The sequence below is a fragment of the Protopterus annectens genome, chromosome 2.part2, assembly GCF_019279795.1.
Source record: "Protopterus annectens isolate FY-2018-M chromosome 2.part2, PAN1.0, whole genome shotgun sequence".
NCBI lineage: Eukaryota > Metazoa > Chordata > Ceratodontiformes > Protopteridae > Protopterus > Protopterus annectens.
The window spans coordinates 663,381,769-663,409,627 of NC_056730.1; the positions used below are offsets into that span (position 1 = coordinate 663,381,769).

General features: G+C 40.0%; 1 protein-coding gene across 1 annotated transcript in view; it reads right to left on the bottom strand.

Annotated features, from left to right (window-relative positions):
- DNAAF9 (dynein axonemal assembly factor 9) overlaps window positions 1-27,859 on the bottom strand; it is a 2,711,795-nt gene that overhangs the window by 2,108,809 nt on the left and 575,127 nt on the right. Inside the window, exons 9-10 of the mRNA XM_044064082.1 lie at window positions 27,225-27,280; window positions 3,986-4,121 (exon numbers count right to left, since the gene is read on the bottom strand). Coding sequence (XP_043920017.1) covers window positions 3,986-4,121; window positions 27,225-27,280 — 192 coding nt within the window. The remainder of the gene's footprint in view (window positions 1-3,985; window positions 4,122-27,224; window positions 27,281-27,859) is intronic.

Sequence of the window (27,859 nt, forward strand, 5' to 3'; positions counted from 1 at the left end):
AAACTCGTTTTTGTGCCTCTGCCCGTTGATTGTGTGGCAGGTCTGGCATACCTTTTGCCCTTGGCAGGGTGTGAAAGTGGAACCTGTAGCCCTGGGACACTATATTCAAGACCCATTTGTCCTGGGTGATTATGTGCCAATTTTGAGAAAAAAGTGCTAGTTTTCGCCCTAAGGGGGCTGCCAAAAGATAAGTGTTTGGTGCTGGCAGAGCAAAGTCATTGGGACTGTTTCCTGTATGGCTGTGACTTGTCTTCTCCGCTTTTAGAGGTAGAAGCGCCCCACTGTTTAGGCCTGTATGAGTCCTGGGGCTCGGATCTGCCTCTGGGGCATCTGTATCTGCCTCTTTGTGGCCTGTCTGACACGGGAAAGGACCAATTCTTTGTAGGCCAGTTCCTGCTAAATCTGGGTGGCTGCACCTGTAAGAAATCCTTCACTGTTTGCATAGATTTTGCTTTGTCCTCCATTTTCTTCAACACCTCCTCTGCTTTAACACCAAATAAGGTATCATGCTGTAATGGAGCATCTAATAATTTTGCTTTAACATGATCAGGCAGATTCTGTTCCTTTATCCAAGCATGCCTCCTAATGACAGAACCCGTAACTGCAGCCCTGCAAGAGGCCTCCAGAGAATCAAAACCACATTGCAATGCATGCTTTTCCACTTGTTCAGTTGCATGCAATAAATCCTGTATTTCCTTATTTTCTGCACAATCAGAATTTGACAACATTTTCTGTTTTAGCAGTGAGATTAAGTATTGCTGATATTTAAGCATATGAAATTGACAATTTAAAGCCCTCACAGCCAAAGTAGCAGAAGTGTAAACCTTTTTTCCCCATCTGTCTAGTGCCCTTGAATCTCTATCAGAGGGGATAGGGTTTTTTGCAGTAGAAGCCTTGACCCCTTTGGGACCCTGAGAAATGGTTTCTGGGTCAGCAGCAGGGTTTTTATAAAGAAATTTATGTGAATCTGGAACCCTGTAGTATCTGTCTGGTTTAACAGGGGCAGGAGGTAAAGAGTCAGGAGAAAGGCCAGACTCTGAAAATACATCATCTACTACTTCTAACACAGGAGGAATAGCCAAAGGCCTGTGCTGAGGGAGTAAAATAAAATCTCTAAGCCTTTTCTTAGATTCTGAATAGTCTTGGCTCTCCCAGTGGAAGTGCTCCCTCATGGTATGCAGGGTTTCCCCAAAAGAATAATCCTCAGGCGGTGAGGCTGAAGGGATAGATTCTTCAGCATCAGAATCCTCGTAAGGAGGAAGACAGTATTCCTGCTCAGAAGAGGAGTCAGAGGAAATGGAAACCTGATCTGAAGATTCACATTCTGTCTCTTGCCTAGGCCTCTTGTCAGGAGGGGGATGGGAACCCCTGATCAAGGTAATTAGGTCTTCGGCCATTTTGAGCATCTGTTTTCTAGGCATGGTAGTCTGTCCAGGAGAATGCTGTACTTGTTTCTTTGTCTTTAGAATTGCTTTAGTCTTTGCTTTGGAAGCTGAAGTAGGCTTTACATATAACTGTGTAGGTCTAAAAACACCCTCAGACACCGATGCCTGCTCAGCGGCTCCGGACCCATCTGAGGGAATAGTTTCCAAGTGTCCAATACCTTGAGTATCCAGAGGCCTAGCTGGCTCCACGTAGGAGTCGTCAGCAGCCTGTGGCTCTGAGGTAGCGGGCACCAGGGACTGCAAATGCACCTCACTGAGAACCGGCGAACCGGCGATTGGCTTATCAGAAGCCACGTCATCGGTTTTGTACCTCGGATGCCTGCCCTTTTCTTTTTCCTTGCGCTTTTTATAAACCCCAGTCGTCAGCTGTTCTGACGGCATTATATAATTGAATCTTCGGCCAAAGTAATGAAAGGCAAAATCGTTCCGACACTTAATAGTGCGTTGGTTAAATCTAGCACAAAGCCGACAGCTAGCAACTTTGTGATCAGGGCCTAGGCAAGGAATACAGTAAGAATGAAAATCCTTATGAGGTATTTGCTTCCCACAAGAAATACAATTGTTAACTTTTTCTGACATCGGACTGGAGCAAGAAAAAAGTTTCCCCAATGGGGTACTTAGCTTTTATTGAAGTCTTCGGATCTGAAATTCGCATTTGAAAATCTCATGAGTCGGCCGACCGGCACTTGCAAGCTGCTTTTGCTTCGGGCACCGCACGGCAAGAAAGACTGAAGAAAATGGCGTCGGCTGCATCTTTTATACACCTGGCGCACTGACGTCAGGGGAGAGGTGACAGCAACAGACGCCGGACCTAGACTTTGGAATTCAGGCCGACTGCGGGTAGCCTGCCAGAAGGATAACCCAAGTGTAATGACTGCAACAGTGAAACACAATGAACATCTACTTCCAACACAGAAATATTTCCTCCCTCCTCATTTCAGAACACCAGGCCCAGTACTGCTCTTTCCTAAGTTGGACCAAGCACTAGTACTAATTGCCTGAGCCTTCTCTTTTGTGTGGTATTAAGAAACATCATACTCTGATGTGACTGCTGCCAAAGTCCTCAAACTGCAAATTATTTGACAGCTTGTGACACAGTTCGAAAATTAAAAAGCTCAAAGGGTATCAGTATTTTACCTCAAGATAGTACATAGACAGATTTTGTTATATTAATAAAGAGAAAGGTATATTGGGTTGTAAAAATACCCACGACAACAACTCTTATGAGTATAACATGCAGTCTGCCATACTGAGTAAAATCAAACATAACTGCTCTAATTAAAATACAGCAAATTACATCATAACTATTCCCTTTTCTCTCCTGTAGATGACCTCCATCATTCTCATATCACCTTTTCCTAAAGAGGAAAGGTTTAGCAAACAACCCCTGTAGAATTTTGAAAAGTGGTGTAATCAGTTCCATACCGCTCAACTGTCCAGAATGCTCAGATTTAGGTCTCATTTTTTTGGTCTGTTTCTCATAAAATTAATGGTTTTGTGGTACATTACTGAGGATTGAGGTCACTAAATAATGACACATATTTGAGCTTCAGAATTTATATTCTTCAGAAAATGCATACTAACACAAATCCTGTTTTTCTAGTAACTTTTAAGTTTGTAAGAGCAATATTTAAAATCTGTCCCTATTTTTGGACCTTTGTCCTGCCATTATTTTAGGCTTTGTCTACGTTTCTTGCACTAACAAATTGAGAGATATGAATTCAGTCCACTATTAAGGGATGGTGCAGTGGTGCAGCAGTTAGTATTGTCACCTCAGAGCAAGAGGTTCTCAGGTTGATTTTTGGCTGAGGTGCCTTCTGTGTGGAGTCTCCATGTCCTCCCTGCATTTGCGTGGGTTTCCTCCCACATTACAAACAAGTTTCTGGAGCTTTTCTCCCCGGGCCTCAGCTGAAAGTGGGCTCTGTCCCAGTTGGACTTTCCTAGTAAACATATGTTAAATAAACAAATATGTTTTGTCAGCCTCTACTACTTTTTCTCTAACCTGCATAAACATATCGGACAAATGGTTATTGGCAGACCAGAAACTTGCATACAAGGATGTTTCTTTAAGTAACACTCAGTCCCCTAACCATACAAGATCTAAAGAGATCTTCTGAACCCAATATTCAAGAATTTAAGACTTTACTGGAAGAAACAATACATTTGGAAATAAAGGTAAAAGCAAGAATCTTCCCTAAAAAATGGATCAACAACCCTTGGAAGAAAGTTCTTTCTCTTATTGAGACTCTAAAGATCTCCACAATCTCTTAGTACTAGAAGTAAGTACACTTGATATTTTTGTAATTGTGTAACTAATTCTCTCAAAGTATCCCTTTTTTATATATAGGCCATATGTATATATTGTATATAGTTTGTTCTTTGAACTATTCACAATCTAGTAGTATTTACATTTACTGTCTTTTTGAAAATCAATAAAATTATTTGAAGAAAAAAAAGATCTAAAAGAGATAACAAAACACAGTTCTAAGATTTTACAGTTACAGTAACACAAGCTTACAACAGTAGTCTTAGCATATTACCATGTGTTTAGCAAGACTTCCTCCAAGGCCGGTGTTTCTCACTAAATGTCCTTCTGATGGGAAACTGAAGCTGTTTGTGTTCAAATTTTCTCTTGAAGAATGACTACCAAACAGAACAAAAGGCTGTCTGCTAGGACTGCAAGAGTAAAGACAAAAAAGAAAAAGAAAAAAATTATATGCCACTGTCACACTACTGTACCTTACTTAGATATGTCAATGTCAAACAATGGCAAATTAATCTGCCAGTCTAAATCCATACTCTAAAGATGAAAAATTGCTAACTCAAGTAGTTTCATGCAATGCATTTCTTAATATGCCTGACAGCAGAAATAACTGTCCCACTTGTTCAACCTAAGAAAGAAAGTAAACAAAATTTATGAAAACAAGAACTTTCAAGATCAAGTGGTACAAAAAAGAAGTTATGTGCTCACCATAACATTCCATGTGTGTTGTTCGTCTCACCTTCATTCTTACTGATGGGCTCAGAGGCGATCCTCGGCTCTGACTCGGCCAAATGCAAAAGCTCGAGGTCTTCAACCAGCTAGTGGTCTACTCCCTATCCCATGATGCACTGGCGATTCCCTCAGATCTTGTTTGCTGCTAAGAAATATATATGCCACTCTTGGCATACCAATAGTAGAGAAAAAACACTAGATAAGGTTCACATATAACCATGCTTTGGCTTAAATCTCAGTCCTCAAGAAGCCTGGATGGGGGTTGAAGGGTGGGATGTAAGAATGAAGGCGAGACGAGCAACTCAAATGGAATGTTATGGTGAGTACATAACTTCTTTATGTGAAGTTGTCATTCTTACTGATGGGTCAGTGTCCAAAGCACCATCTTTCTTGGGTGGCTCATGGGAGTACATTCTTCAGGACAGTGGAACTAAAGGAATCCCTGTCCCTGGAGGCCCAATCTAGTTTGTAATGAGTGATAACAGTATGCGGCCTTGACCAAGTGGCTGCTGCACAAATAGTATCTATCGGTAATTTAGCAGTGAAGGCTGAAGAGGTGAAGACAGCTCTAGTTGAGTGGGCCTTTATTTTGTCTTGTAAGGGTATATTCACTGAAGTATAAGTAAAGGAAATAGAATCTGATAACCATTTTGATAAAGTGGTTTTCACAACAGGAGCTCCTTTCTTGGAATCTGAGAAAGAAACAAAGAGCTGTTCTGTTTTCCTGAAATCCTTGGTCCCATGATCTCCATCTACATAGAATCGAAGCTGTCTGTGAACATCAAGCTTGTGTACCACATACTCCACCTAACTGCCATATTCAGGGAAGAAGACAGGTAACTCTATCGACTGATAGAGGTTTGTTTCTGAACATACTTTTGGTAAAAAGGCAGGATTAGTCCGAAGAGAAACTCTATCATTATGAAAAATTAGATATGGGGGTTTAATGGACAAGGCCTGTAACTCTGAAACCCTCCGAGCGGAAGTAATGGCCACTAGAAATATGGTTTTCCATGTGAGATACTTTAGGTCACATGAGGAGGCTGGTTCAAAGGGAGGTAGGATGATTCTTGAAAGAACAAAATTCAGGTTCCATGGAGTAATTGGAGATTTAATGGGTGTTCTCAAATGTATAGTACCTTTCAGAAATGCCTTGGAAAGTCTATGTGACATGATACTGGATCCTTCGTCACCAAGATGAAAGTCAGATATTGCAGCCAATTGAATTCTAATAGTAGCGGCGGCTGCCCCTTCATTGAAAAGCTTAGTCAAAAATTCTAAAATAGGGGATATTGGAGGTAAATAAGGATCAATATCGTTTTGTAATGCCCACACTGAAAATCTTTTCCATTTGCTGAGATATAGCTTTCTGGTAGATGATTTGTGAGAGGATGTCAAAATCTGCTGTGTTGCAGCTGAAAGATTCTGTAACCTGGCTCTGTTTATAAGTGGAGCAGCTACGCTGTCAATTTGAGGGACTGAAGGGATGGATGGAGAGAACCCCAATGAGTGAATCAGGAGGTCTGGAACTGGGTCCAGGATCCAAGGTTCTTCCAATATATGAGGCCAAAGAAAGAGGAACCAAATATGCCAAGGCCAGTAGGGGGCTATTAGAATGACTGTCCGTTACAAAGCACTGGCTTTCTGTAAAACTTTGGGTATCAGTGGAAAAGCATAAAGACCACCTGAGGGCCAATCATGGGAAAGTGCTTCTCTTGGGGCATTCCCCTGAGGGGGAATTAGGGCAAAGCAGCTGCTGCATTTCATGTTTGTGGGAGTGGCAAATAGATCGCAACAAGGCTGGCCCCATTTGCGGAATATCCTTTCTGCTACTTCTTTCTTTAGGGACCACTCGTGAGGCAAAAGAATTGCCCTGCTCAGTTTGTCTGCTATGACGTTGGATCTCCCTGGGATATGCATTGTTATCAGAAAGCACTGGGTGGAGGTTGCCCACTCGACATAGGGGATAAGATTCGGTTCCTCCTTGTTTGTTGATGTACTACTAACATATTGTCTGTCTGTATCGCAATGGTCCCCTGAAGAAAAGAGTCTTGAAAGAACTGCAATGCTAAAAGTACCACTCTCACTTCTAGGACACTGATATGCAGATTGACCTTGTAATGATTCCATGTGCCTTTGGCTGTTCTTCCCTGATAATGCCCCCCCCCCAATCAGGGAAGAGTCTGTGGTGACTATTGCTATGCGGGTTGGTATTAGGAAAACTAGTTTTATCACCTCTATCTGTGGCAAATGCACTTTTTGTAAATACATTGATGTATCTAATACATTTATTCAGCCAATGGTAGTCACTATGTTTTCAAAGTTAAAGGTAATTGTGACACTAAAAACTTAGTTTACGTAGCACAGTGTGTGACTTGTTCAAAATTTTATACAGGAAAACCTAATAGGCGACTTAAGGAACGAATTAGAGACCATTATTACTGTGCTAATAAGGGCCAAAGTTATAGTGCCCTGGCTAAACACACATTCTAGAGGAAGGCACTAACCACTGGTTCAAGTTTATGGCAGTAGAAGTAATTTATGAAAGATTTACATTAGGTGATATAACTAACGTCACAGAAGGGAAAGAATTAAGATGGATTCTTAAATTATTAGCACATAGAGGTTGCAGACTTAAATGAAACAGTACCTCTGAATCCAGTTCTGAAAGAAAGAAAGCTTTTTAAATGGGTATCTTGCTGTGTGTGTCTTTATGGCAATAGCCTTATATGGTTCCTGCCTTAAAAGAAAGCTGTGCCTTTAAAATTTTTATGGCTATTGTATCTGCATGCTTTTTATTGGTAGATATTTAATTGATTGTATTTTAAATATTTGAGATGTTGCTGTTTTTTTGTATGGTCTGAAGAAGCGATTTTATCGCGAAAGAGCTCACCTGTGTTCGAATAAAAGTCTGTTTGGATTTTATACTGCTCTTTGCCATTTGCTTTTTATTGGTTTGCTGTGGTGCTGTGTTCTACATTTTTGTTTATTTTATCTGGTTCGTGGTTGAACACAACTTTGCAGTCGCAGGACTTTCTTTACCATATTTTTTATAGATTTGTTCAGCCTGCTGAGATACAAAATGGGTCTCCAGTCCCCTGTTTTCTTTGGAACTAAAAAGAACCTTGAGTAAGTTCCGGATCCTATCTGGTCTGTGGGGGACCTGTTGGATGACTCTTTTCTTTAGCAACCTTTGAACTTCTATGGTTGCTTGTTCCATGTGACTGGGTAGAACATCTGGGATTTTCTTTACAGGGGGAGGTGGGACGAAAAAGGGTATTGAGTAACCTCTGGATATGATACTTTGTACCCAGGTTTATTTTTAGACAGGCATCTGGGTACAAAGATAAGCATCCCCCGACTGCCTCCAGAGATGGACAGGTGGGCCTCCTCTCAGGAGTGCTGGTAGGGCTTCCCAAAGAACTGATCTCTGTCACCCTGGTTCTGCAGACCCCCTCTGCCTCGTGGACGGCATCTTGGATGGGGTTTCACCATGTGTGTCCTGAAAGGCTCCTTGAGTTTTACGGAAACACATCTTTCCACTTTTCTGACCTTTGGGGTAGGGTCTGGTAGGAGTGGAAAAACTGACTCCGATGGCAGACAGAATCTTCCCATCGTGTTCACACCTGCTAAGTGTTTCCTCTACTTTGGGTCCAAAAAGGGATGAGCCATGAAATGGGGTGTTGATAAAGTATGACTTAAAGGGCTTCACAAAAGAAGATAAGCACATCCAGGAATGTCTCTGAAGAGCAATTCCTGTACCTGCTGCTCCACTCGCTCCATCAGCTGCATATGAAAGCAAACGCACGGAGGAGTTTGTCAGGGAATTTAGGGTGGAAAGCTGTAAAGATATTTAATTTGAAACCCCCCGCAGCTACTGAACCCTGTAGAGTATCTCCTAGCTCTTTTAGGAGATCTCTTTGCAATCTAGTGAAATACACAAGACAATTCAGCGACCTAAGAGCAAAAGTCACTGAAGTAAACATGCGCTTTCCATATCTGTCCATGACTCTCGAATCTTTAGTCAGTGGCTGGACCGATGTAGAAGTTTCAGATAACTCCTTCTTGGTGGCCGTCGCCACCACCATGGCATCAACAGGGACTCCCTTGGTGAGAAAGGCCTTGTCTTGTGGTGAGGTAATACACTTACTGGGCCTCCTAGGGACAGGTTACACTGTATCTGGAGACTCCCATGCCTTTCGACAAACCAAGTCCATGAATTCGTCAAAAGGTAGAGACACCCAAGAGGTGGAGGGTTGAGACCTGAAAGACTTCAGGTAGACTGACTCGTCATCAGTAGGTTTGGTGGACTGCCAATCACCCCTCTGTTTGAGAATCTCTAAGACATCTGCGAAGGAGATATCTTCAGAGGGTGATCGTGGGGAACCTTCTGAATCATCCAAGTCAGTGTGTCTGAAGTGACGGATTCCTGAGGGGAGTCCAGATGCTTCCTCTTGCATAGCCTCTTCCGAGGGACCTCCTCAGTGGGAGCATCTGGTGAGGTCCCGGAAGAGCAGGGATTGCCCAATGGGGCTTCCTGAGGCTCTGGGTCTCTACGGTTTTGTGGAATCTGTGATGATGAATTAGACACTGGTGCTTTAGAGGGAGAGGCTGCTAGTCCTGATGAAATGATTGTTCTTGGGGACAGTGCTCTCCTCATGGCATCGAAGGCTCCCCGGCTCCGATGCGAAAGAACCCCTTGATCTGACAATCCAGCTGATTCCCGCGGCACCAAGATGGTACATTCTGAGCCAGAGGTAGGCGCCAAACTCACCCGTGCCGAAGCCCTGAGAGGCAAAGTCGGACCTGAAAGACCGGTTCAACTATCCTCTCCTGACCCGACCGGTCAGTGTCAGCTCCCAGACCCTTCGATCAGCGCCAAAGTAGTCAGAGAGGTCAGTACCGAAAGTCCTGGAACAGGTCCTGGCACCGATGGCTCCACTATCATCAGTTCCGGCTTCGAAACCAGAGTTGGATCGGAGGAGGAACAGGAATAGAGGGGGGAGGAATGGTCAGTTCTGAAGCCTAAGGGGTCGGACCTGATAAAAGCTTGGCAAATGCCGGTGTCTGCAGAAGCTTCTGCACCACACGATCCACATCCATGTCTGACAGGCTTCTTGAGGACAGAGAGGACAGAGCCAAAGAAGCCACAGATTGTAATATTGGTGATTTTAGAATCGGATATACTGGCTCCTAATAGTAACTGTTGGCTCCAATATCAGTGGAGATGAAGTTGAAGTTTTGTCGGCTTTGGACTGACTGGGAGATGGAGATTTTCTCGGTTCCGAAGATCCAGAAGCAGATGATTTTTTTGAAGACTTAGTCGGTTTAGCATGAGCTGTCCTACTCTGATCTAATGATTCCTGAAAGGAAGATTTAATTAAATCCTTAACATTTAGTTTATTCTTCCTTTCCTATAACACTCGAGAACTAAACGAGTGGCATATGGAGCAAGTTTCCTGCAGATGTAAGGGACCTAAACAGTACACACAATCCGTGTGTCCATCGGTAATGGGCATCTTTTGTCAGGGATTGGGGCATTTCTTGAAGCTCGAAGGCTTAGCCTGCTTTTCCTTGTCCTTATCCTGTGATATTTTTATGTGTAAAAGATAAAGTCCACTAAACACACTATAATAAGCCTTCTAATAAAAAACAAGCTTGAAATAAGATATTAGCCTTCCACTTAGGCTACAATAAACTTCAAAACACACACCAAACTATGAAATTTAGCCTTTTAATTTAAACAGGCTATAAAATGTAAAATATAAATGCACACACTAATCTATGGAGAAAACGCAAAATTTATATGTGTGTGTGTATATATATATATATATATATATATATATATATATATATATATATATATATATATATATATATGTGTATATATATATATATATATATATATATATATATATATGTATATATATATATATATATATATATATATATATATATATATATATATATATATATAGGTCCCCTTCAGATGGTCGAGCTTTTAAAAGTTCGACTTTCATATTGCAGAAACCGTATGATCGAACTTTTAAAAGCTCGATCGATTTGAATGGAGATCACCATACAGTGTGGAACGGGAAGATTTCCCGTTACTGCAATGTAGTGCGATCTCGGAGTTGGTATATTTAAGTAGCGGGGGGTGTGAGGGGTGCATGGGGTCTTGCCCCCCTGCTACACAGAGCTAGGTTTTTTTGTGTGGTATGGTGCTTAATTTACATGGTTGATGTTTCAAATGTTGGATCATATGGTCTCGACCATATGAAAGTCAAACATTTGAGTTGTCGATCATGTAAAGTAGACCCATATATATATATATATATATATATATATATATATATATATATATATATATATATATGTATATAAAATCACGCTCAGATATAAACACACTATACTGTTAAATTCACAGTAACACTATTATGAAAACGTAACTAGATATAAGGGGATAGGGGTACAACAAGGCCTTCAAACAGGCCACGAAGAACAAGAAGAAGAAAATCACACTCTCAGGAAAAACTAAGTGCGAAAGGCACTCTTAACTACAACTATATTAATATAGTCAAACTTATGTAAGATTCTACAAAATATAAAATACTTATAGAAAAAAACAATTTTCACTGGCCAGAACTGGTGAATGTCTCAATCTGTTGCAGCAGCAAACGAGATATGAGGGAATCACCAGTGCATCATGGGACAGGGAGTAGGCCACGAGCTGGCTAAAGACCTCAAGCTTTTGTATTTGGCCGAGTCGTAGCTGATCCATCAGTAAGAATGAAGGCGAGACAGGACAACTTCACAGCTATTACTTTAATGAAGGACAAATTCTGACCATCTGATTTCTGCCCATAAGCTGCAGTGATCCTAAGCTATGTCTAAAAAGTGCAACTACAAAACAAAAATCCCCTTTAATAAACAAGTAATTTATTAACCAGCTGGCTATATGACGGTGCACTATCGCAGCATTACTATTAACAGAGACTGCATCCATTATTAACCAGAATATTCACTGAGTGGTAATAAAATACTACCACAAGTAAGCTATCATACAAAAATAATTTTCACAGATATTAAGTTTCGTCAGCCACATGGATACTATAAAATGGCTGACAAATTATACTAGTAAAACGTCAGTAGAGATTTTACTGAAAAAGCGTGGCTCTGTGGCTCAAATGAATGAAGCCCTGATTATGAAAAAATGACTCAAATTCAAGCAGGGTCTCTTGTGTTGGAAAAGCTGAGCAGGGCAGGATGGAGGTCATAGGCCAAATCCTGCCCACCCATTTTGGGGGTTAGTTATCCCAGTCTACCATTCTGCCATCAGAAAATGGAGAGATGCAAGCAATGAAAAGCAAATGACTGAAGGCATGGGCAGTAGCCCTCATTACCACTTGTGTGGAAGTTTGCACATGTATCACACAATCATATGGGAAGGGCACAGCAGTCCCACACGGTGATGTAAATCAGCCACCCAGTGTTGAGATTAGACCAAAAGAAATATCTCTCTAGCTTATACATGAAAGTGAGGGCACAAGCCACCATACAACTGCTTGGATAATGATCCCTCTGATCTCTTCCATGCTTCCAAATAACTTCCTCAGAAATACCCAACAGTGGCAGCTCAACAAGTGCTGTCATCAAAGCTGTTGCTTCACTGTTTCAGTGGAGGAGTCCCCAAGTGCCCCAAAAGACTTTCTTTCATACTTTTTTTCCTGCAGCTGAAGTGGACTAATGACAGAAGACAGCTTACAACTATGCAGTTAAAACCTAGCTTTCCCTCTACCTCTTTTCTGTTAATTAGGAATAACTGGATTTTACAGCCCTTATGACAATGTGGGCACATGTTTAGCATCCAAGCAATACCATCTGCATTCACCATATCCAAGGCATGAATGAAAACTACTGGTATTTTAACCGTCTAATTAAGGACTCATTCAAGCAACACTTTTGGAAGAAAGCACTTATTTTAGTGAAATATGCCTGCTTTAGAGGGGAGCTAATAAAGATAAGGTCTTGCAATCATACATCCGCTTATGTATCCCAATGCCTATGGACTCAGGTCATATGTCAGAAGTACGGAACGTCCAGAAGGTTTTGGCTTTGGTACACTGGCCTGACATCAGGTTACTTAGGCAGGATAACCCTTGAGTTTTGGGATAATGCAACAGCGGTCCAAGGAAGGTCATTATACACATACAATATACGAGAATTGTTAAAACAAATTAAATATACATGCATTTTACTTTTTAATAAGGTCAGAACATTGATCTGCCAGGACACTCTTCAACCAAAGGCAAACATACAAAGTGTAAAAAAATCACAAGACAACTGCTTAGATTTACTGGGTCCTTTTCAAATCACATGTCAAGTGATATCAGCAGGAATAACAAAAGCAGCAGGCAGTTCAGCTGATTACAAGTTGGGAAATCCCCAGTTTCACCAATTTTATCAAAAAATGCATTCATCAAAATGGTCACTGCAAAGGTGGACGACTTCTCTTCCTCCAAGTTGCAGTGACCCCAGAGGTGACTACATTACTAGATGGCAGTAATGACACAGCTCTCTGCGTGTGCATGAAGGCTTTGCCTTCCATGAGAACTCCCTACTTAACCCTTCTGGCTAAATGCACTTCTGATCACTTTTTATGGTTAAAAGCACATTCTGTGAGTCACTGACTGAATACTCTGTATCCAAGTGATAGGTGGTCAGAGTACAATAGCGCTGTGAGCTCTGCGAAAACAGCTACAGTTAAGATGACTCCCATCTACTGTTGAGCCTGCCAAATGACACTGGTAGTACTATGACAATAACTTGCAGATGTGAGGTCAAGTAAATATCTCAAAAGGAATGCAGAATTCCATGAAATGCTCAGAAATACTTTTTCTCCAACATTTTCACCAACAGTAACAGTAATGAGATATCCAGTATCATTTAAAATTATCTTAACCAAATTCTAATAGATTTTACAACAAAAAAAATAAACATGTTAATTACATAATTATTACTAGCATACTTCTAACTATACTTTCAAATATAACCAGCTACAAAACCAACATAATCAACAGCAACCTAAACACATTTATTTATTTACTTATTAATTTATTTCTAGTATGTTTACCGGGAAAGTCCATTGGGCCAAAAAGAGCCCATTTTCAATGGAGGCCCTGGGAGAAAAGCTCCATTATACATTTAAACAATTGTACAATTAACAAGTATACAAGTTATAACATAGCTTCAAGGAAATATCAGTATGCAAAAAAGGTATGACATACAATAAACAGGAAAAAAGAAAACTATGTTAGGTAAAACAAAAATTATTAAGTACCAACTCGTATCAGAATCTTTAAGGCAGTATCAACAATAGCAAGTTTATAAACTACATATGAGACATTTGAGGTTTGTTGCTGCCTGACCTGTATTACAGTATTAAACAGTAGCGAGATATGCTGGGTTACTTGAGTAAGGATTTTAGTAAGCATGAAATATTAGGGAATGAATAACATAGAAAAGCGAGAGGAAGATAAGAGCAGTGGGGAGATACATATTGGAATGAGTTGACAGGATAGAGTAGGATAGTAAGGGTAAGATAGAGGGGAGTCAGGTGTGGTGAGAGCAAGAGCATTCCCAGTGAGAAGAGAAATGGGAATGGAGCAAGGTCTTAAAGGATGAGTGGTTGGTGGTGGTAAAAGCATGTGGTGGAAAGGAATTCCATTTTGGGAGAAGGATAACAGAAATGTACCAGGAGTGCATGCGGGTTTGTACACTTCTAGCAGATTCTGATTGTTGGACCGGAGTAGTCGATCAGTAGGATTTGTGGTCAGTGGCAATTTGGTTTTTTGACTTTGTTACGAAGCTGCTTATATTCAGCCAGGGAGGTGGGAGTTTTGTATTTCTGGTACTGTTTCCATGATTTGTCTCTGACATGCATGAGGGTTATTGTTTCCTTGGTTATCCAAGGGACACTGTTACATTTGACTCTTAGTTCTACATGGGGCAAAGCTGTTTAGCAGGTTGGCAAATGCAGTATTAAAGTAGGTAACAGCGTTATCGAGGGGGAAGGTTTTTAGTGCATTTTAGTGAGTCAGAGAAGATTTCAGGGTTGAAATTTTTAAGTGATCAAGTAGAGATGTAGTTGTGACATAGATGAATTGGGAAGGGTGAGCGATGAGCAAAAGCTAGGAATCTCTGAGGGAGTCAGGACAAGTACCGCTATCAGAGATAAACTGAGGATGAGAAACTAGTATCCAGTCCAGAATGCTACTGGAGTAGTTGTCATTAGAGGGTCTCATAGGCGAGTTAATTAATTGGGTGAAATTGTATAGGTTGATATTTTGGGAGGCTGTGCGAAACTGTATAGTAGTCCAGTTAATATTGATGTCCCCTAGGATTGTAGTTTCACTGTGAATGTGAGATGAGAACCAGGAGTGGCTAGTCTCTAGAATAGGGATGTTGTCGCCTGGTGGGATATATAGGGCTGCTAGGCATATGTTTTTGTAATTATTAATCTTTAGGAAGGCTAGAGTTAGCTCAGAAGTAGTGACTTTCGGTATAGGCTTAGTATAAGGTGTCACAGATAGGTAGGAAGAAAAGAGAAGAGCTACTCCTCCACATCTTAATTTTATTCACAAAATAACTCACACTACCACTTCTGGTGAACTACATAGCAAATGACATTAGCCTTTACTAGCTAAAATACTTATCTCCAAAAAAGTGCTCATAAAAAGGAAGTGCAACTTGAACAAAAATGAAGACCCCAGCTGTTCCAAAAACATACATCTAGCATACAACTCCTCTTATGTGGTCACACTGAATCAAACCCAGGTCTTACAGATTACAGTAAAATATCTACTAATTTATTTATCACACACCTTGCAACAACTCCATGGACTAAAATTAACCCACATTAACGTGACAGTATCTCTAGTACAGTAGCTAAATTACACAGCTGGACACACCATTATAAACCAGACATACTGACTGTTAAAAAAACATTGTTGAAACCCAATATGAAAGATGAATTATCCTGCCAAGAGGCTGTAACATGTTTAGGGTTTCAGAAGTGTCAGAGGACTACCAGCTTTCTACAGCAATCATTTACGAAATGACACAAAATCAACACTCAATTCCATAATTTGATAACTCTTGAAACACTACCTACAATAATTTAACTGAAGTCATATAAAGTTCTACACATGAGAAGTAATCAACATATACCCAAAAACTACCACTAAAAATATTCACACCTTGGAAAATATAATGTCATGGAAAACTTTCAACATAAAACACAAGATAATAATGCTAGGAGGTGCACATACCGATAAGCCCAAAGCACCAGAACAACACATCTCAAATAAAAACTATTAATTTATTTTTTTAGTGTCATATTAATTAATTTCAAATCTAATATGAGTAGGCAAAGTATTCTGAAAACATAGCATACCTGACTGAATACTGACAACCAATCTCAACAATATAACTTTGACATGCATAATACACGACACTGTAAGTGATCTTCACGCAACATAAGCCAAATGGAAATAAACCATAATACACAAATTAACATCTCACAACTGGGTTTAATCAAAAAAGTCTTTCCAACAATCAACATTACCTCTCTATTAAAAGCCTGTAACTGGACAGCTTCTATAAGAAAAAAAAAAAAACCTAACAGTAAAAAAAAAAAAAAAGACTGAGAGATATGGTGCTGAAGGGCATGAAAAACAACTCAGTAATATCCACACATTTTAGAACTCTGAGAAATCAGGTAGACTTCTCATAAAACAACCCCAAAAACTTTACAGCATTCTGTAAACAAATTAGTTAAAGCAGGCAAACAACCAACCAAGACCTCTATCAGATCACCCAAACAAAAACATGGCTGTAAAATAAACTTCACATACATGCAAGTACTTTAATAATCAAGCAACACAGTAATATTTCTCAAAATGATTCATATGAAAACAATCACAGTTCCCATAATCTATATCCTATATCAGTAAATCATGCCAAAAAAATTCTCAAACTAAACCCCATCAGCCTAGCTCCACATTAATTACCAATAGAATACCTTCACAAAGGAGGAAAAAGACATTGCATTTCCCATGGCAAATGTTATTAATGGAGCCATTAAAGAAATTCATGTTAAGAAACTATGAAAAAAACTGTACACAATCCCAGTTCATAAAGAATGCACACCAACTACAGGGCAATAGCCACATTATCCCTACACTCAAAAACAGCCATATACAAATCCTGGGCCACCTAACAAAAACTTACTTTTCACCTTGGACACAGCACTGAAACTGCTTTACTTAATAAACAGAATACACAAACAGGGAAACCACGTTTACAATCAGCCTTCATTTTTCTAAATCTGAAGTTTTATACTGTCTCATACCAACTACTGATGAAAGACTAGATAAAGTTGATGAGCACCAACACAATATCATGGTTCAAAATATATATTGGTGACAGATCCCCAAAAAGTGTCAAATGGCAAGATACTCGTTCTTCATTCAGTTTACCACAACTGCAGCACCACATGAATCCACACATACAACTTTACTATTTAACACATTTATAAATGGTATGCATAGAAATCCGCGGTGGTGGTGCTGCGGTAGCGTTGTCGCCTCACAGTAAGACGCTGTCTGGTTCGATTCTCAGTTATAGCATCTTCTTTGTGGAGACATGCATGAATGGGCGCACCTTCATTGAAGGTTGCGCGTCAGGGCTGGCAACTCGGCACGTAAAAATCAACTGCCAATCATTAGTGGACAGGAGTTCCGCTGTGGCGACCCCTAACTGGGAAAAAGCCGAAAGACACATATATAAATGGTATGCATAGAGTCTCAAACAAAGCCACATTAATTCAATATACAGACAATTCAGCTTAGAAATGCAGAAGATAGCCGGGACCAGCACCAAAGGATAACTCAAAATTCATTTAATAAACCAGAAATCTGGCTAGCAAACCCCTACTTAATTCTAAATCCCAAAGAAATAACACTTATCCATTACAGTCCCAATGCTGCACTCACACACACCATGCACTTCAAACTGGCATCCTTAAAACTCCAATCAACATAATGCACACTCCTAAACATGTAGCAGTGAAGCACATACGATGACCTAAAATTGGCACAACACATCAAAGGTGGTATCCAAACTAACTAAAACATGCTATTTTATACAAATCCAAACCTAATCTAATACAGCAAACACAATTTCTTACACCCTAAACCATGTTACTACTTATCCTATTGCATGCTTTTACAATTTTCAGTGACTAAAATTCACTGACTCAGACTAGAACATAATTGCAATAAAGTGTTACACTGGCTGCAAATTTATAAAACAGTTCAAACTTTAAAATTATTCAACGTCTGCTCACCTTAAGAGAACATACACTACCTCCTCCAGCACACAAAGTGAATATTAAATAAAATTAGTACTTCCTAACACATAAAGCTGTTTTCTTACTTGAATCCTTACACCACCACATCTACACATACTGCTCTGTCATCATGTAGTGAACACTTACTCAGACTCCATACCTCTGTTTAAACTCAGGTCAACTACTAGAACATCTGAAGAAATATCATATCCTCTCAACCACCTAATGGAGTTTCCATCCTAGTTTCAGTATCCTTTCATTTACAGTCTACTCTATCAATTTGTTATTAATCAGGGTCAGGGCAAATTTACAGGAGCTATACTTCCTTTAGTGAATTATTACTTAAGACAAAGGCAAACATACATTTATATAAAAGAGAACAATGTTAATGTGTTTATTTATCTATTTATTGACATTTGTTAACTGGGTTGCTGGAGACCCAAGGAGAAAAGCTCCAAAAATACACAATGCTCCAGTTAACACAGTACAGTTAACAGTAGTTTACAGTACTTAGAATATTAAAGTCAGAAAAATAATTACAGAAGAAATTTGTTAACAGGAAATCAACAGAAACAAGACAGAGAAAATATGCACAAAGTTTTTGGTCCTAAAGCTTATACAGAGAAATAATAACAATCCATTTACATATTTACATAGGAATTAATCCTTCAGCAAAAAAAAAAAGACTAAAGTTCAGGAAATATCTGTTAGGTACAGAAGTGGTCGACGGGAGGAAATATTTGGAAATATGTAAGGGGATAAGGAGGTTAGGTTGGGTCTTGGCAAGGGCAAGGGCAAGTTCTGGAGTTAAATAGAAGTTTGAGTTCCTTTTTGAAGTGTGATGGATGGGTGATGGTACATATATCAAGGGGAAGTCTGTTTCAGGCATGGGTAACAGTGTGTTTGTATGGAAGTTTGCCTACTGATTTCTTGGGTTGGTAGGTATCTAGTAACTGCTGGTTAGAGGTACGGAGTGTCCAAGTTGGGGAGTAGATAGAGACAAAAGCAGAGAGAGCTGGACATAAGGGTTTATAAAGAATAGAGTGTAGCATATGAAATTGTGATAGCAGTAACTGTTGGGGAAGTTCGAGGCATTGGAGAGAGTTTATGTTTGTGTTCCCAGTTGCAAACATTATACATCACGTATAGTCTTTTATACAATTATCATCAATCCAACATTATATAAATTAATTCCTGCCTTCCCTTAAAACTCACTCATCCTCCTTGAAAACATTAATCTGCATGTATTGTTCCCAACATTTTCATATTTTTCTATGCAATTTGCACCTACTGCTTTCTAAATATCTCACTTCCAGTTCTTTTATCTCTGTTACAGTATTCACTACTTCAGATACTGCTGATTTAGACTTCGACTTCCATTTTCTTGTAACTGATTATTTGGCAGCCACCAACATTAAACATAATAAGGCCTTACTATGTCCAAGCAATTCAGATCCTATATCCCAGCAAAAATTAATTTCCTCAGTTACACCCATTTGGTCACCCACTACTTCTGACAGAGTACTCTGTAGGGAATTTTTTAAGTCTGCCAACTTATTACACACCAAAAACATATCTTCCCAGTTACTTCTTTTTCCCCCATCAAACCTCCAACATTTGTCATTTATTTGAGTAAAAAATTCTTTGCAGTCTGCCTGGGGTAGAAAAATACTTATGTAAACACTTTCAGGTAAAAATCTTAACTCTTCTAGACATTGCTCCATATTTGGGAGCTATTCACATGCCCTCCCACCGTTTCCTTGTGGACTGCTTATCCAATGTCTCTTCCCAATCTTTTGCGACCCCCTCTGATTTATTCCTATAGTTGCTGTCCAATATTTTATATGCTCTACTAATTATCTTTTTTAACAGCAACTCCTGTTCTAGATTCAATTAAAAACTCTTACCACAGCAGGTCTTTCACTTAGGATGCTCTTATCCTTTTCTCTTTGCCTACACTCCAATATCAATCCTCTACATGGAAGGCAATCTCTAGCCTGCAGTCCAAATGTTTTCTTGGCATCTTCCCATTCAATTACCCTTCCCTCTTTAGTTATTTGCACCAAGTATGTTGGTTCATTTGCCAGTTCTCTCCAGTAAATTCCATCTGCCTCTTGTGTACTCTCTGTACTCCTAATTGCAGTCATTCCTATTGGCAGAATCTCCTATCATCATTCTTGTGTTTGGCTTAGTTCGTAGCATACTTTCTGCTACTTTATCAATATAATATTCTGCATGTCTGTTGTTATTCGCCTTAAGGATCAGCATCCAAAATCCCACTCTCTCTATTTCTTGAATCCCCCCTTGCTTCATCATCCCTTTACACTTTTAATTATACCTCTCTGCTTGTGTTATATATGAATCTTAACTGTGCAACAGTAAAATACCTCTTCAAATCGGGTAATTCTAAACCAACCCGTTCTAAAGGATGAATCAATTCATCCCACTTCACCCTTGCTATCTTCCCCTTACAGATAAAATCCTTTAAAGGCAATACACAATTGTGTGCAGGGCTCATTGCAAATGGAGCCACCTATACTATGCCATAAGATATAGCAAACCTACTGGCTGACAAATTCAGCTCCAACTTTACTTCTCTCTCTCCCTCAACCTTCCCTCAGGAAATATCATCACATATAACTCCCCAGCTATAACTAGGGAACCGGTCCTTAATGCTATCTCTACAGCCCATAACACTGCATCAATGGGACCAGACAATATCCCATGATACCTTCTAAATAGCATGAAACATGACCTATCAGGACCTCTGGAATTGCTATTTAACTGTGGCTTCCAAACAGGTTTTGTGCCTCATGAATGGAGAACAGCAACAGTCATCCCTCTGCACAAAGGTAGGCCATCTACAGACCCTGGAACTAGACTCATAAGTCTCACTAGTCTTATATGCAAAGCCATTGAAAGAATTATGGAAATGAAAAATAATGATATAGTAAACCTCCAGACACTGGACCCAACCCTGTTTGGTTTTATCAAGGGCAGGTAATGCCTACTTAACTTGGTGGTCTGCTTTGAGAAGATCACCAAAGCAACAGATGAGGGCAAAATGGTTCACACTGCCTACCTTGACCTGGCCAATGCATTTGATACAATACCCCACTCAGGCATTGCTGACAAACTCAAGAGGTCAGGTACAAACCCGTATGTCACCTGGTGGATAGCCAACTAGCTCACAGACAGAACCCAGGAAGTTAGAACATGGGAGTCTACCTCTAGAAAGAAGCCAGTCACAAGTGGAGACCCTCAGGGATCGGTCCTTGGACTGCTTCTTTTTGGTGTTTACTTCTCTGAAGTCAAGGCCAATGTCAATGGTCTCTGGCTAACTAAATTTGCAGATAATTGCAAATTAGGAGCTGTCATTGAATCCCACACCAACACAAATGTTCTCCAGGAAGAGCTGAGACAGACAAACAACCCATGTCAGAGCCATGGTCTAAAACTAAATGCATAACGCTATCCTTTGGGAAGTCATCCACCTCTGGTAACTATCACATTATAAAAGTACATAATAGTAACTTGACAGTCAATAAAAAATAATTTTCTGTATCTTTAAAATAGCTGTTTTCACAAAAGCCTAGTTTTAAACACCAAAAATGTAATGTAGAAGTGACCCCCAAATGGAACCTAACTGCTCAACAATGGAAAAGCATTAGCCAACCATCAATCATTGAAAGCCTGCAGAGGAGTGGTCTTCTTGGCAGCAGGAAAGATCTGAAGGGCTTGCCACCCAAACCGGTCTTTTTAGTCAAGTTGGCCAATGGTTTGGGGGTGTGGGATTTGTCCTTAAGCTTGGGAAGCTGGCCAGCTGTTATATCCTTAGCAGGATATAACCCATATCGCTTAGGCTACTGCAGTAGTCAACAATATGAAAAACAACTACCTGGATTTCAGAACACTCAGGCGATACTACACATCAAGGTCTACCACAAGGCTCTGTGCTCGGCCCTCTATTCTTTTCTCATTCCATGGGACCCTCCCCATTTAAACTGCATAATGTATATAGACAATACTGTTCTAGTCAGAGCTAACAAGCATGGAACCCTGCTTAATACTTAATTCATAGGTTCATAGGTTCATAGGTTCATACTAGGCTATCTGCCCAAGGGCATTTATAAGCCTAGCCCATAGTTATGTGGCTTTCGCCACCCCTTTAGTTTGAATAAAAACTATGCCTATCATTTTGCTGTGCCTCTGTCAAGCAGTGACGCTGAAGTAATCCCTGGGGTATATCTGCAATCTCCCATCCATTGGTCAAGATTCCTCTTGAACAAGACCAGAGAGGTGCTCTGCCTCACATGTACCGGGATTTTGTTCCACAGCATAGGGAGTCTCTGGGTGATGAATCTGTCCCTCCAGCACATTCTATTTATAACCGTGTCAAGGTTTAAGTCTCCCGCCCTTGTGGTTCTGAGGGATCTAGATTTTTTGAGGTGAAGCATATTCATCAAATCTGGGTTTGACATGGCCTTATATGTCAGGCACAGGTCACCTCTGAGCAAGCGGTATGAGACTGAATAGAGCTGGAGTTCTTTCAGTCGGGCAGCATAAGACATATTTTTGAGACCCTTTATCCTTTTGGTGAGGAACTTTTGGGGCCTTTCAAGCTGCAGCAGGTGTCTGGTCAGATACATTCGAACGGGCATTGTACTCAATCATAGGTCTAATAAGTGATGAGTACAGGGGACGATGACCTCCCTTGATCTAGATGTGAATCCCTTCATGATCAGGTGGGTGATATAGAAGGTTTTCCTAACTACTTTAGCAACATGAGTGTCAAACGAAAGGCTACTGTCAACCTGGGTCCCCAGATCTCTGATGACTTTTTCTGTGCTCAGTGGATTGCCACCTATATGGTAGCTAGGGTAGCCTTGTTTTTCCCAAAGGGTATGACTATGCATTTTTGGCGTTTAACTTCAGGCCATGGCTCTGGCACCAGTTATCCATTTCTGTGAGGCCCTTCTGGAGGATATCTGTGTCAGATGTGTTTTCGACTATGGCCCAGTTTGCAGTCATCTGCAAACTTTGTCAGCCATAACCCTCCTGTGTTTGCTTGTACTTCAGAAAAGTAGATGCCGAACAAGAGTGGACCCAGGACTGAGCCCTGTGGGACACCACTTGTGACAGGCTTTGAGTCTGACATGGCTCCAGCAACTCTGACCCTGTGGGTTCTGTCACTTAGCCAGTTTGCAACCCATCTTGTGATGTATGGGTTTACATTCAAGCTGATGAGTTTTTCGATGATACCTGAGTGGGGTATTGTGTCAAGGCCTTTGCCAGGTCGAGGTAGGCTGTATGGACTGCCTTTCCTCATCAATGGCCTTGGTGACTGTCTCGAAAAGTCAACCAAGTTTAAGAGGCAGGATCTGCCTTTGACAAAGCCAAACTGAGTTGGATCCAAAGTCTGCAAGTTCCCTATGTCTTTATTTATGAGTTCCATTATGATCCTCTCCATGGCTTTGCAGATAAGGCTTGTCAAGCTAATGGGGCGGTAATTTCCAGGGTCTGTGGAGGCACCGCCCTTATGAAGTGGGACCACAGTCGCCGTGCGCCACTCCTTGGGTACGTATCCTGAGGTGAGGCTAAGATTAAACAGCTGTCCTAACTGTGGGTTTAATTAATTAGAGAATGATTTACCTACACTGTGGAACTGCTTACCTGACAATAAGCTTGCCATCGATACCAATAAAACTACTGTAATACTTTTTGGCACCCAGAGAAAGCTTAGCAGCATACATAACTTTCTCATTATCAACCCCATAAACACTCCTCTACCAGTCACCTCACATCAGAAACACCATGGCATCATTTAGATCAAAATCTATCCTTCCACAGACATGCTGAATCTCAGGTAACAGAGGTACTTCCACAGCTCAAGGCAACTTACAAAATTTCAGATATAATTGTTGATGCCAGATGTGCCACTGCCATTTATGTGCTCCTTCCCAGCCCGAAGTACGGTATTACTGCACTGCTGTCATCACAGAAAAGCAAACCCCTACAAACTACAGACAATATAATTCTAAGGTTTATCAACCTACCCAGTAATTAAGAGCACTACTCTGTTACACTCATCTCCAACTGACCCCCAGTCACTCCTATAGCTACCCTGTGAAATAAAACCTTAACATCAAGCTGCTGAATGAGAGTTACCACCATCCATTACTCGGCAGGTTGCATTTCCTATAAAAAGTGTATTCCCTTAGGCAAGGGACTCTATTGCACAGGTCACCCTAAACACTTTCTACCCATGAAAGAGCCTTTGCAAAGTTAGTGCCAGCCTTGGGTGTTGATATGCCTAATGATTTCAGGATGAAAGACCATTTCTGCCCTTCAAGAAGGCTCTTAGACAACATTTCTTTTTGGATAACAAGTGTAACTGTTTCACAGATACTGGCTAGCCTACAATGAATCATATACAGAGCCAACACATTTTTTACTGTCTAATGACTGCAAACAATGGTGACAACTGCTTTAGAGCTAATTATGTATGTTAAATATTATCGGTTCATTGGGCAGTTCCTTAGTACATCTTTGTATATTTACTACTGGCTGTGTATTTTAGCATATTCTACTGACTTCTGTATTTACTGTTTGTCTAAACTTAGAGGTTGTTTTGTGCATTTGTTTCTAGCACAACCATCTGTGACCCACTAAGAACAGACTATCGTGCTGGGTTACTGCATCACTGTGTATTGTTATACACTTAGATTTCAGCCTACTATGACATGATTCCTCTACCAATTATTGGCTACATAGGTGTTTTCACTGTTGTATTCAGGCTTTTGCTGTTCTTGTTATAATAGTGCATGCTTGCCTTGCCTTCCTGTTACTTGAATTCATGTCTTCCTATGTGCTTTGTGGATTTGTAACAATTTTATACTGTCTTGTCTTTATTTCTCGGGTACTGGCAAAAAAGGATCTTTGGATTGGCCAAATAAATAAATAAATAAATAAACATTAACAAATCTATGCCTTCTTTCAACGCTACTCAAACATTCAAATAGAACTACACTATTCTACTTAATCTTTTCAACAACTGAAGTCTCCTGTCAGAAACTGCAAATGCAAAATTTCACATACCCACTGTTACTTATGTGTATAAAAACTATGTATATTGCATTGTGTATACAATAACTTTTAACTAAACTTTATTCTGTATTTATTTTGATTTTAAGTCTTGTTACTATCTGTTCTATTCTAATATCAGTATGTAGATATCTTGTGTACTGTTATGTGTAGAGATTTTCTCCCCGGGATTTTCTTGAAAACATGCAGCTGGTTCAATCAGACTATCATAGTTAACAAAGGGAAATAAATAAATTAACTAATTGTCATTTGGGTATGGCTGAGACATAGTATTTGGGTTACATAACAGGAAGGGGGATAGTAAAATCCCTAACAGAAAAGGCAGAGACCATATCCACCAAAATGAAAGGCAAGACCTTCTGCCGGTTGGCCCACTACTACCTCAAATTTATATAAAATTTTACCACTTAAGCATGTCCTTTGACTAAGTTAACAAAGGAACCCCACACAACATTCAATGTCAAAGAGACAGAAAAAAAAAATCAGGCATTGCAGAAGGTGAAGATGATGTTATGTTCTGAATTAATCCCGATAACCTGTGAGAATGTCTCTCAAGTGGGCTCAGGAGCAGTAGTGGCAAACATTATTGAAGAGAAGGAACAGCTATCTGTTATATCAGCTGAAAGTTAAGAAATGCTGAGCAGAGGTATTCAGCAACTGAGCAAGGGTGTTTGGTTATTAAATGGACATTATCTACCATTAAGTACTATCTTTTGGGCAAAGAATGTTTATTAGTAATGGATCACACAAACTTTCAATGGTTCTACAGGCAGGCAGCCAAGCAGTAATTCCAAGTTTGCCAGGTGGGTTTTTTTTCACTACAGGCATTCCAGTTTAAAATATGGTACCAGGCCTACAACCATCAGTGGGTGCTACAACTGATAATTATAATGTAGTGAGGGGTCATGTAACACAGTGGATGCTTGACCAGTTTTAAGCACAAAAAGAAACAGTGGAGAAGGTTTGAAAGCCCTGAATGAACCCACACTGTACAACAGACAGTAGCTGTGACTCTTTTCAACAACAGATACAGGCTTTACAGGCATAAAACAGAGAGTTACATAGGAGTAAAACCAGCTGTATTGTAGGCCCAAATTCAGAACTCTAGAGGGATTTGTATGTCAGGTACTGAGCACATCAGGAAAGAGGGGCAAACTACACAGTTGCACTGAATATAGACTACACAAGTGCTCAGCACATTCGAAAACCTCCCTTCAACTCTCTTTTTTTTTTGCAAAACATTGGTTTTATAATATGTGCAGCTTTTTTCCAAGTGGTACATGTGCCAAAAGCAGTTAATCTGCATGTGTACTACTCACAGCAGCACACAAAAAAATGACATCACCATATATAGCCTGTTGCTGGTGCCAGGCAAGGCTCCAACATCATAACTAATGCAAGTAGTTTTAAAAATGCATTTTTAATCAAATTATTGTAACAGCTTTAAAATGCTACACTATGAAAGGCATGTGAGAGTATCTAGTATCCCAGAAAGGCTTAAATACAATCACTAAGTGTGATTCTATTTCAGGCCTTTGCATTTGATCATTAAAAGCTAAAGCTGGACTTCAGTCATGGCATGTGCATTAAGTATTGTGATCTGTAATGTGCAAGATTAGATGGGGTAGGGGTTCTAATCTCATTGCAGCCAACTTGGGATGTGTGTGTGCAGTGCAATGGTCTGTAAACATAAACTGGTAGTGGTACTATTCTCACTACAGCCAAGTTGGTGTGTGTGGATGTTAGTCAGAGCATTTTGTATTCTGTCTCCTACAGGCCTTTGAGGGGAGATCTATGTCTGGCATACAGGGCATTGTCAGACCCCATTCTGATGGACCTCCTGCATATCCACAAAACAAACAGCACCAGCATTACCCATTCTAAATACTTAAATCTTGCCTGTGATATAAACAAGACCTGCTGGAGAGATAGGTATGTATCCCAGAGACTACCACATCTATGGAACAGGCCCCCCATCCATGTGAAGCAGAGTTCCTCCCTAACCCAATTCAAGTGCAACTTGGACAACTGGATAGGAAACTGGAAATTCATCCCTGGTTTGGCACCTATGTCTTTAACGGACACAGGTAACCTGTAAATGGTTCATCTTCCAGGCCCATGCTTACACTTATCAAGGGTATCAGAACTTGTCAGAGATTTGGAACGCATGGCTAGACTTAAAAAGGCCCTTGTGGTCGTTAGTCTAGTAAATGACTATGAATCTATGCATTACAATAAAAAGAAGGCTAAAGAAACAAAAATTACATACCTTTTATCTGTAATGTTGCTTGAAATCATTCCATGACTAAAATAACTTCGAAATGGCTACAAAAAGAAATCAGCTTTATTAAACATTCTGTCTGGATCTTTGAGGAAAAGAGGTAAATCAGTCAAAGTCAGTAATTCTGTAAATTAACATTTTACAGTAGCTATGGTAAATTATAACCATCACTCTGAAAACAAGGTTTTACAAAGTCCTTAATGTAAAAATTCAAGCAAATGTGTTACCAGATCTTCCTAAACAATGTGTGTGTTTTGGGAGAAAAGAGTGTTGTAACTAGTTGAGAACATAAAGCAAGACTATTAGCTTCCATTTAGGGGTCACACCGCAGAACTAACTTACAGCAATGTTACCAAATTCTGTTTTAGACGTTACAGCCCAATATGTTTTTACTACAAGACATGGAGCAGAAATCAGCCAGATGGCAAAATGTTTTCAACATATTAAAAAAAAAACAGTATAAATTTATGAGTTAGACACTGAAAGAGAAGTCACTATAGCAGTTCATCACAACATTTGGGTTTATTCACCTACAAAGCTGCACTGTTCTAGCCATTTTTCCATAGCTATTTTCTCTGTGAAAGTCAACACTGGTCTCAAGCCAGCAGAGGTACAAAGGTTAG